Below are 14,178 nucleotides of genomic sequence, written 5' to 3'. Positions count from 1 at the left end.
GCCTGGCCCTGATATTCGAATTGTTCCCAAGCTTTATTCTCCTATTTACATTTCTGAAATAAATCACTGTGTTAATACAGTTTCTTTTCATTTTTAAGGGCAATTAGTAATGAAATTAAATACGATTGCTTCAAGTATTACATGTTACGCATACATCTTTATTAATATAGCCACGATCTTCAGCGCCAAACATTTGGCCAGCGCAGCACATGGAAACGTCTCATTAGGGTACCTATTTACATATGTGTTTTCAACTCATGGATGAGAGCGTTCCAGCGGCGAGCAGCAGTCCCCATCGGTACTGGTAGGGGACACCTGCTTAAACCACAAGGACATTCTGGCTCCATTTAAGCAAAATTACATCCTTTCGCTTCCGTAAGTAGGAGCGGTGAAGCTAATGGGACTGCATGTGGGCAAAAGGGGGAGCATCATTTGGCCCAAGAAATTGCAAACACAGAGTGTGAAGCACTCTGAAGCGTTCAGAGGTAAGGAAAAGCGCAAGAAAAGATGAACATCTAATATTTACACCCCTGGTTCTGCAGTGCTGCTGACCCTGCGTGGCTGTCACGTGTCCCCCAAGAAGATGGCTGCATTCGCTTTTGGGCGAATGACCCCATCCCACACAGGTGGTTTGTAAAGCACTTTTGGGTTTCTCCTGGTGCTGCATAAATGTAAGGTGGCACACGAGCAAATTTCTGCATATTACGCAACTTTGTCAGAAGACAAAGTCACCATGGGCACGCAAACACGCAAGGACGTATCTTCTTAAAAAGAGGAAAAAAAGCAGCAATGCCAGGGAAAAAACCATCGCTACCTCGCTCTACCTGGCCCTGCGAACACCTGGGGGGAGGGCGGAGGGTAGCCCCAGAGCAGGACCCTCCCGAGCAGCGCTGCCAGCGCTACATCTGGCTGCGGCAGCTCATCGGAGCAGCGTCGCCTGAAACGCTCCCTCCCATTCTTCCATTCCAGGTGGATCCACTCTGAGAGCAAACCCTCCACTTGGCCCGCTGCGCCGTTCGCAGCTTTTTTTGTGTGTTTAATGATTCTTGACCGGCCATTTAGCCTAGGAAGTGCCTGTATTGCTTCCCCCCCTCCTTTTTATAAATGTTGTCACCATCCGCTCAGCACACGCCGTTGAATAAGAGGAACCTCCAAGGGCACGGCTGTGAGGGGCAGAAGTGAAGTGAGCTGTGCAAGCGCATGCAACGTTAAATGAAAAAAATAAAGGGAAAAACTGCCAGGAAACTTGACCAAAGAGAACTGAGCAGCAGAAACTGGGCCAAGTTCACAAACCTCTGCGATAATCTTCCACTAAGACCGAAAAAACCCATAACCCAAAACTGGTTAAAAGAAGGATTTCTGTAATTTGTTCTGGGGGGGGGGGAATGTAACAAACTAATTTAAGCTAATGTAATGTTTATAAAGTTACTTAGATAATGACACCATGTACGCCATTATAATCATTAAAACCCAATCTATGTTTTTTTAAAAAAAAACTTAGATGATTAACACAAAATCAAGTTGATGTGAAGGAACAATTACTTTTAGAAAAAAAATCAGGAGGTCCTAATATTCTGTAGAATGAGGGAGGATGCAGCTGTATGTCGACAGCTTTCATATCCTCATTTGAATAATGTGGCCTGAATCTGTCACTTTATTCATCCTCCTTATGCTCAGTGTACTCTGCATCAACAACAAATTAAGTTGTAAATAAGAGACAATCATCACTTTTGTTTTTAAGCAGCTTCTGCATAGAGAATTTCAATGTACTGTTTCTTTTTGACAGAAAGAAAGGGATTCTACACTCTGCTTATGTAAGCACAAATATGAGGAAACCAACCGAAATGAAACAATAAGGGAGCACTTGAGAACTGCTCCAAAATGTTCTTGGAAGTACATTTCTACCACCACAGAAATCTTTTTTTACTAGGATATGTATAATGAAAACCGTTTAATTTACTGTCATAATTATTCTTACTTTGCTCTAAAATTTCAATGATTTTTTATTTTTAATTTAAAAACTTTCCTCGTCTAGGCACAGGCAGGGTACACCTCAACAGGAAGAACAAGTGAATAAAGTCAGCTGTAACCTTTGTGTGCCCAGAAATATTATTATCTCTATATGATAACATGATACCATTTCATGAGCAAATATAGCATGCAGTAAGGAGGTGGGGGGAAGAGATTTTCTTACCTTTACGTCTGAGAAGTAGGTTTTCAGCATATTGGAACTTGGGTACCGGGTGTAAAAGAACATGAGCTTGGCCTTTTTCAAGTGATTCGGTGACAAGCCTTCCTGCATGTAGGATTGAATTAGTAAAGGAAAACGCTGTTCTTGAGAAAGCTGTTTCTGAACACGCTGAGCTAGCAAAGTGCCCCCTTAAATACTCTACAGTTCCCCAGACTACAGGAGAAAATATTAACATTTAAATTGCTGCACTGTAATTTTCTGTACAACAGCTAAACGAGGGATGCGAGGCCATGTAACTTAAACCCTGTATCTCCTAGCAGTTTTGGTGCTGGGTCTCGGGAATCTCGCAAGTTTACGGCTTGTGTACCGTATGTATGTTCACTTGTTGCTAAGGAAACAAATGCACGAAGCATGTGCCGCAGAAAACTTATCGGAAGCTTTTTCTCGCTCTCCTTTGCAATTCCAGCTGAAGTTTCTTTTTCTCTCAAATAAAGCTAATGCATGTGAGACAATCAGAGGCACTTCATCATTTTGAGCAATGTTTTATACAGGCAGCACGTTTCACCTGTTTCCTTGGTGTCACTAAATTTTAACATGTTGAGTAACTCCCTCCAATCCTGCTGTAGCTCTGCGCCAGTGGCTGCCTTGCAAATCAACGCGAAATTTGTAATAGGCAGAGCCCCTCCGCCGCTCAATCCCCCCGCCACAAACTTGTCGCCTCCTGATTTACACAGTTAACTCCTCGGAGAACGAAGCTGTATTTGGGGCTAACCAATCGATAAATGTGGGCTAGCGGATCAATAAATGGCCACTTACCCTATAAGGCAGCCTATTTATCCTGGAAACATCATTACCTTTTAGATCTGTAAACAGAAGCAACTAAAAGAGTTCCCAAGGGAATGTGAAGCTAACCATAACAATCTCGGCTTGCTGATTTTTCTCCCGGCTTCTTGGCTCTCTTTTGTGTACTGCGTGCTAGGACGGCTCTGGTCACATCTGTGCCGCAGGCTGGCCCTGCCATTTCCTCAGCAAATTAATGGCTTTATAATTTATCAGAAATGAAGATGCACGTGGAGAAAATCAATGTGGCCCCCACAAGGTCAATTAAGGGTTCTTCCCAGAAGCTTCTCTAAGGACTGTTTCTCCTAAACACAATTGTTGAAAATTTCACTCGGTTCACACCTTATGATGGGGGGAAGGTCAACCAAGTCGACAGATGCGCTGCAGCCAAGGTGCCTCTTCCACCTTACGGCCGGGCGCACATCAGCACAGAACATCTCATTCCAGGCCTCGAGACGGGAAACCCAGGCTGATTTTTATCAGCAGGCTACTGCTGATTAGCTAGGCTTTTTCAGCAGAATTCCTTCTTTCCTAATTCGTGAAATCTGCTGAAACCCTCTTGCTTTATTTCAGCTACAATGTTCATTCTTAGATTGCAAAAATGTAGCATTTAAAAAAAAAGTCATTGACAATATTAATTGAAAAACCTCTTATTATCTGGAAGTACACGGAAAACGGCTCAGCTGAACTTGCATTTTGTTTTAGATGCTTAATGATTACAAAGAAGATAATTTATGACTGACATACTTCTTGTGCCAAGAGAAGAGTTGAAAGAACCTCCAGTTACCTCCATTAGACTGATAGAGAAGTCTAAAAGAGCATTACACTCTGCAGTGCCATCTGTCAAAATACGTAAGTGAAATAATAGTAGCAAGCTGTCACCTATCGCTTAGTGATAAGAGTTTTAGACAAATCAAAACTTCTATGCCAGAAATCCATTTTCTTACGCGATCCTTTCAGGAAAGCGGAGGTCCAAAGGGGTACTCCAATAAGCAAAAGAAGAAAAAAAAATCCCAAGTCTCCTTAATTTGCAATTTCTCCGACGCTGACAACATGCTAATACTGGGTTTGGCGTATATTCTCTTTCAATGCAAGCTCAAAGATGGACTTAAACTTTCAAAAAAAGCTCTCATATTTGCTGGATTTAAGCATATTAGACAGTTGTCTAAGCATTTGGATTCCTTCTGCATTTAGGATTTTTAAATATTTTCTGCTCTAATGCCAGAGGATATTGATATTGCATGAAACGTGTATTAAAAGATGTTCTGAGACTCAAATTCCCAGAAATCCATTTTTTATTAAAATTATACTTGTTCTTAAGCACTTGGCAGCCTTAAAGCATTATCAAATATGCAACAAATCTTTATATCTTGATCCTAAGGTTAACGCTTTACTGTGATAAAAGATATGATCTCTAATAATCTAGCAAAAAATAGTTAATGACAGACTTAAGAGCTAAGAATTAGATAACCCACTGCTATTTCAGAAAAAAACTGAACTGACCAATTGCTTAATTTCCTTTTTAAGTGCTTGGGCTGAAAAGCAACTGTTCTTCCAAGAAAGCACTAGCTGTTTCCAGGATACTTACACACGCACAATGACTCATGATGAAATAGATTCAGTAAACATACAGCTGTACCGAACACGAGCTAAGCCCCATTCAAGGCCAGGAAAGAAAACGAGCACAAATAAATATTAAGGAGGTAAAGGGAGGAGGGGTGCCGAATGGAACGCAAACAAGCTCTGTCCCAGCAGCTCGTGTGGCTTGCCTCAATTCTCTTAGCTATAGCTTTGTGAAGACAGATGACATTCAATTCTATGGGTAATGCAAAATAGACAATAACTGCTGAAACTTGAGCCAGCTGCCAGGTGTAAAAAAAAAAAAAGGGAAGAAAAAAAAAAAGGGAGAGAAAGAAAAGATGATAAATCCATAAATTAATGAAAGACATCTGCTCGGGAACATAAAAGATCAGAGGAACAGTGTTCTGCAGCTGAACCTAAAGCGGTGTTCAAACAACCTGAGAGTCTCAGCGTCGTGCGTTTACACAGTACAACGTAGCCTCACCTAACACAGCAGCGGCAGCAAAAAGGGAAAAAACTAAGAAATGGGAAGTGAAAGACTGGGAACGAAACATATACACGCTCTTCGGTGTTTTAACCGGAGAAGCACCAGGGTGGCATTGCACAGCATTTGACTCATTTGCACTTCAATCCTCCGAGGTAACGCTCCTCTTTTGCAAAAATATTTTTCAGCGATGATCTTTCACTCCTGTTACTCTCAGCCTGAGCTCCCACAAATGCTCTAACAGGCTTTTCTAGCCCACACATGTATTGAGCCGAAGGAAAAGAGGTAAGAATAGGCTGCATCAGGTAAAAAAATCTGCACTAGCAAAGCCAAGCTGCTCCTTAAGTTACACCTCAGGTGCTTTTAATCAGCAAAGCTCCAAATAGCTGTATCTCAGAGCATCCTCAAGACCCTTCAAAGAACAGGCTGGCTAGAAAGTATTCGTTCATCGCCCAGGTTTTATCAACAGCACGGAGTTATCCAGCTTGCTGTACAATCGCTCATTTTTTTTTTTAAGTTTAATTAGTTTAATTCTAGTCAGATGTAATAACTCCTCATTTCAAAATGTTGTAATTCACTAATTATAGCTTTCATATATTGGGACTGTGAAACTCATTCCAGTTGGATTGGAATTCTGTTTAAAAATAAATAAATTGTAGAAAGTTTCACTAATGTTTTAAAGCCCTCCTGCCAGGGAGAGCACGCTAAACTGCCTCACCTTTACAGACGCCTTAACAGCACACAAACTACTGTTGTGCTTCAATTTTGAGCTATGCAAATGTTTTGGGACTGAACAAGGCTATTTTTCTTGAGATGCAAAGAGGATGCATGACAAAGACGACCATGCAGAAAAACAATTCGCTGTCTGTTTCTTTTGGAATTTGAATAAAACTTAATATTTGATTAAACAGATTAGTTTGCAAAGATACAGCCTGCATTCATGACCAAGATGGGAATTCATGCTGCAGGTGCATCTTATCTTGTTTAGCAACATAAACAAACATTAACCATTTCCTTTTGCAATTCAGCAAAGAACAATCAGATACATTTTACAGGCATTGGTTAAAAGAAAAAAAAAAAGAACAAAAACCAAAAAACCAAAAAACAGGCTGGTTCAGTGTTTTAGCCTACTACTAAAACCTGAACTTGGCTGTATCTGCTAGTCTTATGTTCTCATCCTGGCTGTATTGTCCAGGAAAACAGATGTTGCTTTCTGCAGGGAAGAAAGATCTGCTTCTCTCAAGAAATATATTCCCTATACGTGCACATTCAACCATGTAAAATAAAAGTGCCACAACAGAATTGACCACAAACCAACCAACCTCCACACCGCACCTTTCCCTGGAAACTGCAAGCTACCTGAACAAATGAGCATCCATCCCCACAGCTGAGCCGTATACCAGGGTACACGTTGTGTAGAAGTGCTCTTTAATAAACCTGTTTGTCCCAGCAGGTCTGTATCTAACCCCAGATCAAACTGCAGCCTGCAATAGCATCTAGGTGGGAAAGTCGGAGCGCTTTCACCACGGCAGGGGAAGAAGCGGGGCAAGGGAGGAGGAAGGGAGTCACTCCACTCGGCGTTTCCCCCAGCTAAGCCTGGGAGGTGCAGGGGACTCTCGCACCCCTGTTTCAGCAGAAGCAACAAGCTCCGTTAGCGACCGCCAGTGAGACTGAGCAGGAAAAAGGGGGAGAAACGGCAGGGGCGAGGGAGAGATGCTCCACGGTGGAGAGGATCACGTGCAGCCCCAGAACTACTCCAAGTTCACACGCTTGATATTTTTCACCTCTGCTGACTCCTCTCCCAGGATGGGAGAACTTTTACACAAAAACAATTAGTATGCCACTGTACTGTTTGGTAGAAATTACTTAATTGCTCTGGCCTGAGTCTTGCCCTCAGCTGCCACTCCTGTTGACCTCAGGACTGCTTTCCGGGCATCGCAGCTTGCATTTCAATACGCAGGAGAGATTTTCGGTTTGGATCTCCAAAAGCAGCTGGCAGTAACTGCAAGTGATGCTGGATTTAGACCGACTCCTCTGTTTTGCCATACAATGCATATGGCGAGGAGAAGATTTCCCTGCTACCAATGCACCAGAGAGATCCTCTTTCGGGAAAGAGGTCCCTCAAGCATCATGTCCACTACCAGCTGGCTCTCGAAAACACCAACAGCTAAGGAAGGTGCTTTCAAACCAGGAACACTTCCCCCTATAGAAACGGGACTATTCATAAAGGTCAGACAGCAGCAATTCTTGACTCAGACTTGACCTAAGTTAGATCAAAGGCTGGTAGTGATGGGCTCTGGACCTGCAGCACCTGCCTTCGGCCCAGTGGTGCCCACTGCCATGGGAGGGATGGGAAGCCCAGGTAACCAGCGGGTCTCAAGCCCTGCCAGTACCCTCCTGAGGATTTAACACATCTACAGAAAATATAGTTAAATTAATCTAAAACCACCAGAGTTATTAATTGCCTAGAAGATACCCAGTGATGGGGCACAGCCTTGGGCATCTGCCTTCACATGATACCCCTGGAAAGGCGACAAGTTCCTCAGCATCGCTACCATTACTCAGGGAAGGGCAGAGTTATTCAGTCGCAATTACTTTCATCAACTTGGGAATGAAATTAGCTGCATCTAAGGCTCTGTGCTTGTGCTGTTGCCTTCTGCTGGGAAAAAACGTCGATCTACCCTTGATGCAAAATCCTCAATTTTAGCATGGGGCAGACATGGTATTTCATTCACTTTTAATACAACTGTACTTGGAAGAAAAATCTTTTGACCAAAAAGCACATTAGGGGAAAAGATGGAAGGAGTGGGAGGTGTTATTGCTAAAAAAGAAAAAAAAAAAAAATCTAGTACTAGTTTCCAGGAAAAAAAAAGAAAAGATCATTACTATGTCTGGATATGCCTAAATAAAGGCAGAGATGGATTTTTTTCCCTTAACTAAAGCCTGCTATTGAGCTAAAAAGAGAGATTTTATTATCATCTTTTTTTTGAAGCAGAGGAAGTGTCCTGTAAATTTAATACAGCTGAAGTTTTATATTTAATTGTTCTCTCCAGCTTTCCAAAATAATTTGCTTTGTGTATGTTAGGACAAAAGATTTCTGTGTATGGCTGAACAGAGGTTAATCATGCATAGCAGGCAGCTGCACAAGGGCTGAGGAACAGACCTCTGGGTGGGGGAAAGAACTTGATGCAGCCTGAATATATCAGTACCTGTGTCTTTTGTGCTTCGTTTCCCTTACGCGCTTGAGAGCTAAAGGCTCACGATGACCGGACCGTGGCTCTCTGCGAGCCCCAGCCATGACACCATTAACGGGTTGTGCGTTGGCCTGGCAGGGGAGGGAAAAGAGGCGGCCGTGGCTTTCGGCCGAGGGCGATGCCCCCTCGATCACCTCCCTGCCTGGGGAAGGACCCGCCGGCCCAGGGAAACCCACTGGCACCCGGGTCGTGGGCTCGGCTCGCTTTCTGATCCCCAAAGGCTTGGGGAGGGCTGGTGGCTTTTTTATGTGAACACCGTGGCTGAAGGAGCACCGTGAGTCAACACCCGGCATTTTATTTGGCCTCGCCAAGCCCCCCACCCGCTCCCCCGCAGCGCCCGGGGGAGGCCCCGGGGCACCGGCATGGCCCCTCGTCCTCTCCCACCGGCCACCGCCGGGTTATCGCTCGTCTTTGGAAAAGGATATTGCACTTCCCGAATAGGGCGAGATTTCGGACATGTCTTGCAGGTCACCGCACTCGGACTTTATGAGGGACAAGGAGAGGCCCTCGGCGGCGCTGGGGGGGTGGGCCGGCGAGCAGGGGTGGTGGTTCATGTGGTGCGACGACATCTTGGTCCTCAGGCTGGTGGTCTCCCGGGTCAGGTCGAGGGATTCGGGGGAGGCGCGCTCTTTCCCCGGGAAGGAGGCCGACGGGGCGCCCAGGGGGCTCTGGAAGGGGTAGGCCATGAGGGGCAGCGGGAAGGGGTGGCGGAAGGAGGAGGTGGAGAAGCCGGCGGTGGCCGAGAGCGGGGACTGGTGCAGGGAGGCGTGGTGGCCGCCGGCCGGCGGGGCCGAGGCGGATTGGTCGGAGGAGTTTTTGCGGACGACGAGGGGCAGCGCCTCGGTTTGGTCGGTGGCGCCGGGCATGGGGACGCTGCCGAAGGTGTCGAGGGGGTTGGGAATGATGACGTCCCCGAAGCACTGCAGGCGCTGGTTGGCCGTGTGGAAGTTGTGGTTCTCCCCGTTGACGGCGAACCTCGCCTGCGGGATCTGGAGAGGCGGGAAGACCTGAGGAAGCTGGCGGGAGGGCTTGGAGGAGAAAACTTTGACCACCGTGTCCACAACTTGTGACATGGCGGTGTTCAGCTCCTGCTTCAGCGTCTCGGCCAGATGTTTGCCTTCGGGGTGGAAGGCGTTTGGCCCTTGCTCCTTCTCCTTGGGACCTTCTCTTTTCGGCTTGTTCTCCGCGATCTCCTGCTCCCGGATGAGGGCCCGCGCCCGGTCGATGAACTGCCCCGGGTCCAGCTCGCACATCTCGTTGTCCGACCTGCCAACGGAGTCGCCGGCCCTCGCATCCATGGTTTCGGAGCGCATGCTGTCTTCAGACAGGTTGCCATCTTCATCATTTTCGGAGTCGGTGCTGTCGTAGATCTGGTAGAACTTCTCCTGCAGCTGGCGCAGCTGCTTCTGCATGTCCTCCAGCTGCTGCTTCAGCTGTCTGCGCTCCTCTCGCTTCTGCTCTTTCCTCGCCGAAACCAGCTGCTGGAAACTCTGCTGCTGCTGTTGCGGCAGCTTTTGCTTGCGTTTGTTTTCTCTGTAACTTTCTCGGGGACTCACGGACTGCGGAGCTATTTCTCTTTCGTTTTCATTGCCCCTTAATGCCACGCTGGGGGAATGGCTCATACCCCGAATTATATTCTCAACCCGGGCGCGTTTAGCTCTCAGGTGCTCGTCGCATAACCGATCCACATCAAACTGGCTCATAGTCGGCCTGCCAAAAGGGGAAAGACACTCTTGGGGGCTGTCTCTTGAAGAGTTGCTGCATACATCCTCCTGATGTACTTCTGAGCCTGTACTAGAGAGACCGCTGGCTTGGAAACTGGGCTCCGTGCCACCATTTTTGTTCATGTTATTTTTCAACAGCTGGGAAATTATGGTTGCTCCTGGAAAAGGCATCATGGCATCTTCATATGAGTTCGCCCTCTTCAGCAGCTTGCGGAGTACATTTGACTTTTCCCCATCTGCATGCTGCACCACTGAATACTCAACATCCTGCTCTGAACCTTGGGGATTCATGGCACTAAAAAACGTTGCTCTTGCCTTTGCAAAAAATGCAGATGCTGTCCCTACCGTCCTTTTCACTCCAATGTCAACTCTTCTTCTCTTGGTTTGCCTGCTTAAGAGGGCTGTGCTGTCATGGTCAGGCATCACTGGACTGTTATTGTGCCATCTTCAAAAGCTTGTCAGCTGGGCTCAGCTCAAGAATCCTGGGACCCTGGCCAACAGAACAAAAGGACTGATGAATCATTTTCTTTAAATTTCTCCAAATTTCCTGACCTCAATCCTGAATAAAATGCAAAATGCATAGGCTCTGGGATTTATGGCACATTACAATTATTGCAATTTATTATGCACTCTGCTTGAAATGAAACATTTTTAAATATTTCTGCTCCACTGGTTTAAGATGGATTAAGATTTAAAAAAGCAAAAACTGCTTAAGCACCAGTAATATGATTCTCTTGCACAAATGCCTAAAATGATACTGTTTATCTTCAGAAGAAAGAGTAGATTAGAAGAACACAGCCTCTGACAACCAATTGATTAAATTTAGGGCATTGGGATACATGTTACAAAAGAAGATGAAAGTACTCCTTATTTAAGATTTATTGTTAAAACAAGAAATTGTATAAAATTTGGATTAAAAAAATTCAATTGCGATGTAAAAACTGTAATTGTAGTTTTGCTTTTTAAGGAGAGATAAAACTGGTAAATAAACATTCGAAGGTCAAAACAACAACTTTAACTTAATTGTAGGTAGGGTAGTATATGTGTATGTGAAAAGCAAAGAAATCATAGATGCATTTAGGCTTACAATAGGGAAAAAAAACCCCTCTCTTAAATCATTAGGGAAACATTTATTCAGCAAAGCAAAAATGCATTAAAATATTTTATAGTCGGATTATAATATTTACAGAGATGTGATCAAATAAAGGCCAAAATGCAGTTCGTTAACGTAGCCTCGTATGTACCAGTGACTAGCCATGAGAGGGTTTTGAATTCCCCATACATTCCTTCCCTTTTCCTAACTTACATTCCCCAAGCCCCGCTACCAAAGGCTGAAGATTCTGTATTTTGTACACTAAAATACATGACATTAAATTTATTGCATAGCAGAAACAAGGCATGTTCAGTGTCACATCTCTCTGCTTTAGAAAAATCTCCAAGAACAGTATCTCGAATGCCCAGTGAAGCCCTTCTTACATGTAATATTTTGAATACACAGAATCTTATTTCCTGTGACATGCAGAAAAGATGAGAAAAAATATGGAAAGATGAAAGAAATAACATCAATCAGCTGCGTGAGAAAGGAAGATACCTTCTCTTTATATGAACTCTCATTGTTTCCCAGGAACACAGCATAAAAAGATAACACACTTCCTTGCATTTTGTAAAAGGCTCTTGACATAATTTGTGACTTATTAACTAGTGATGCTAAACTCACGTTGCACCTAAAGCACTAGACGCTCTTTCCTGTTTCTTAAAATTTAACACTGAGGAAAATTAAAATATTTTTCATGCGACGCTTATCTAATATTAAACTTTACATTTGCTTAACAGAGCACAATCTTCACAATAACAGGGTATATTGCCAAAGGCAGCACGCAGACTTTTTGGAATTGCTCCCATCTCTTTCGGTTCACCTGTAAAAACATCTACGTGCTCCCTAGGACTGCATCTGTGGCTAGTTTTAAAGAATGACTATCCATGCAAATAGGCATAATTTCAGCATGAAATAATCTGTAAAATCAAGACAGTAGTCAATGCTTAGTTTGCAATCAGGATGAAAAAAAAAAAAAGCTTTTAATACTTAGAAACATTATGTTTATTCTGCAGCCTTTGCCCACGTATTCTGGATGTACTAAAAGAATTTTCAGAGGTTTGGTGTCAGAGACAGTTAAGTAAGGGACGTGATGTTTGTTTACATTACTGGCTCCTTGATTACAGGAAAGCAAAGAATGATAAAAATTTAAAAAAAAAAAAGTCATGAATTCAGATGGGAAATCCAGAGCCTTACACTGTTATCAGGACACTGCCTTCAGAGATCATTCCTTATCAAGAAGGACATTAAGCAAGTGAAGTTTGGAGACCTCATGATAACAGTAAAATAACAAGGAGTTCTGTTGCAGGGGCCCAATTCTACCACCTGCACTCCAAGTAGCATCCCCCCCCGCACGCAACTCCCCTGGAGTCCAGGGATACCAAAATCCGGTTACGTGCGAGCGGTAGGATCAGGCCCTGCTTGGCAGTATGTGCTGTAAAAGACCATCTCCTGCTTTCTCTCAATTAATGCAAATGGAGTTTTTCAGGGGGCAGAATCAGACTCTTACAATTAGGTCTTCATTTAGAAAAAATCGGAGGAGTTGGGATTTCAGAAGGGTTGTTTTTGTAAATTAACGGCCAAGTCCTCAGGGGGTGGAAAGGGGCGACCGCCACCAGAGTTTTTAAGTAGGCGATACTGGCACAGAATAAACCAGGGTCAAGGCTGACCTCTCAGTCTAGTGGTGTTCATTTGAAAGCGATACAAACTAATTGCAAGATAACCGAAAGAGCTGTTGCTTACTGCACGTAAGGTATTCTAAAGGCATTCTCCGTAAAGATAATACTTGCCAATAGGGAAAAAAAAAAAAAAACACCAACACCAAAAACCTTCACGCTTTTCCTTCCTTTTCTGTAGTCAAGCTATGCTTGATTGAGATCCAGCAATAAGTTCCCAGACTCGCACCAAAAACCTCATGTCAGGTTTCAAGTTTTGCACATTTCCCAGCAAATTTGAGGTGCCTGACCACTGTTTCCCTCTCTCTTGCCCAATCCCAACCAAGGACACGCATGGGGAGGGCTTGCTGTACCCTTGAGTCAGCAGCTCAGGAAATAGGCTGTCCTGCGCCAGGTTGGAAGGTCATTGCCACGCATCCTTCCTCCCCAGTGTCCATTTTTCTCTCCCCGAGCCCCCGTACCAGCAGCTGCTCGCCTGTCCGTTCCTGCCACCGCAGACATGCGGCAGGAGGTGCTCCGGAGCGATGCCCCCTCCTTCCCTCGCTGGAAGCTGAAAGCATCGGAGTTATCGTACACTTAACCTGGGTATTAAGCAACGTCTCCCATTTGCCCTGGTGTTATTCCGAGCCTACAGACTGCCAGCTTTAAGGCTTACGTGCCTTTCGGCTTAAATATGAGAAATAGTTCTACTTTAGCCTGACAGAACAGACCAGGCAGTTAATATTTTGGTCTCGGAGGACCAAAACCAATTCACACCTCAAGGGAAGTGGAATGGCACGTACAGCGGGATGCAAAATCCCAGCCACGAAGGCAGACTTTGATAGCGATTAGAACTGGATAAATAGGGAACTCTTGGGGGCGAAAAAAATAATTAGGAAGTTTGTGTCCTTTACGTAGTACCAGTACTTTGGCTGCACATTGTCTCAAAACTATATTTCATACATCTAATGTCTCTGTACAGCTATCCAGAAATATATAGAAAAGATAGCTTATATATAGAGAAAGATAGCTCAGGTTGTCAAGATCTGTGAAGAAATCTTCAGAAGCATCATTTCTTTCCGAGTTACAGAGTTTTAAATTTGTGAAGGTTAAATTTGCTTTACACGTCACTTTTCATACTCCTTGCATGCCAAGTGTAGTTTATGTTAAATTTACCCTCCACATCTCGAGCCTCAACTCGCATGATGCAGCTTTCTCAGATACCGAACATTTTCCATGCCCATGTAATTAAAAATCATACCAAGGGCCTCTGCACTTTTTAAGTCCATCCATAAACATAGCTTGCAGTATTTTATTTACAAATTTACTTTCAAAACTTTTGTTTAAGGAGATACG

General features: G+C 44.2%; 1 protein-coding gene across 1 annotated transcript in view; it reads right to left on the bottom strand.

Moving 5' to 3' along the window:
• PROX1 (prospero homeobox 1) overlaps window positions 1-12,952 on the bottom strand; it is a 39,988-nt gene extending 27,036 nt beyond the window's left edge. Inside the window, exons 1-2 of the mRNA XM_075147070.1 lie at window positions 8,776-12,952; window positions 2,195-2,302 (exon numbers count right to left, since the gene is read on the bottom strand). Of these exons, the coding sequence (XP_075003171.1) occupies window positions 2,195-2,302; window positions 8,776-10,497 (1,830 nt within the window). The 5' untranslated portion in view covers window positions 10,498-12,952. The remainder of the gene's footprint in view (window positions 1-2,194; window positions 2,303-8,775) is intronic.
• Window positions 12,953-14,178: the final 1,226 nt, after the last annotated feature.

The sequence above is a fragment of the Calonectris borealis genome, chromosome 3 (assembly GCF_964195595.1).
Source record: "Calonectris borealis chromosome 3, bCalBor7.hap1.2, whole genome shotgun sequence".
In the NCBI taxonomy this organism is placed as follows: domain Eukaryota; kingdom Metazoa; phylum Chordata; class Aves; order Procellariiformes; family Procellariidae; genus Calonectris; species Calonectris borealis.
This window is presented reverse-complemented; position numbering and strand designations above follow the sequence as displayed.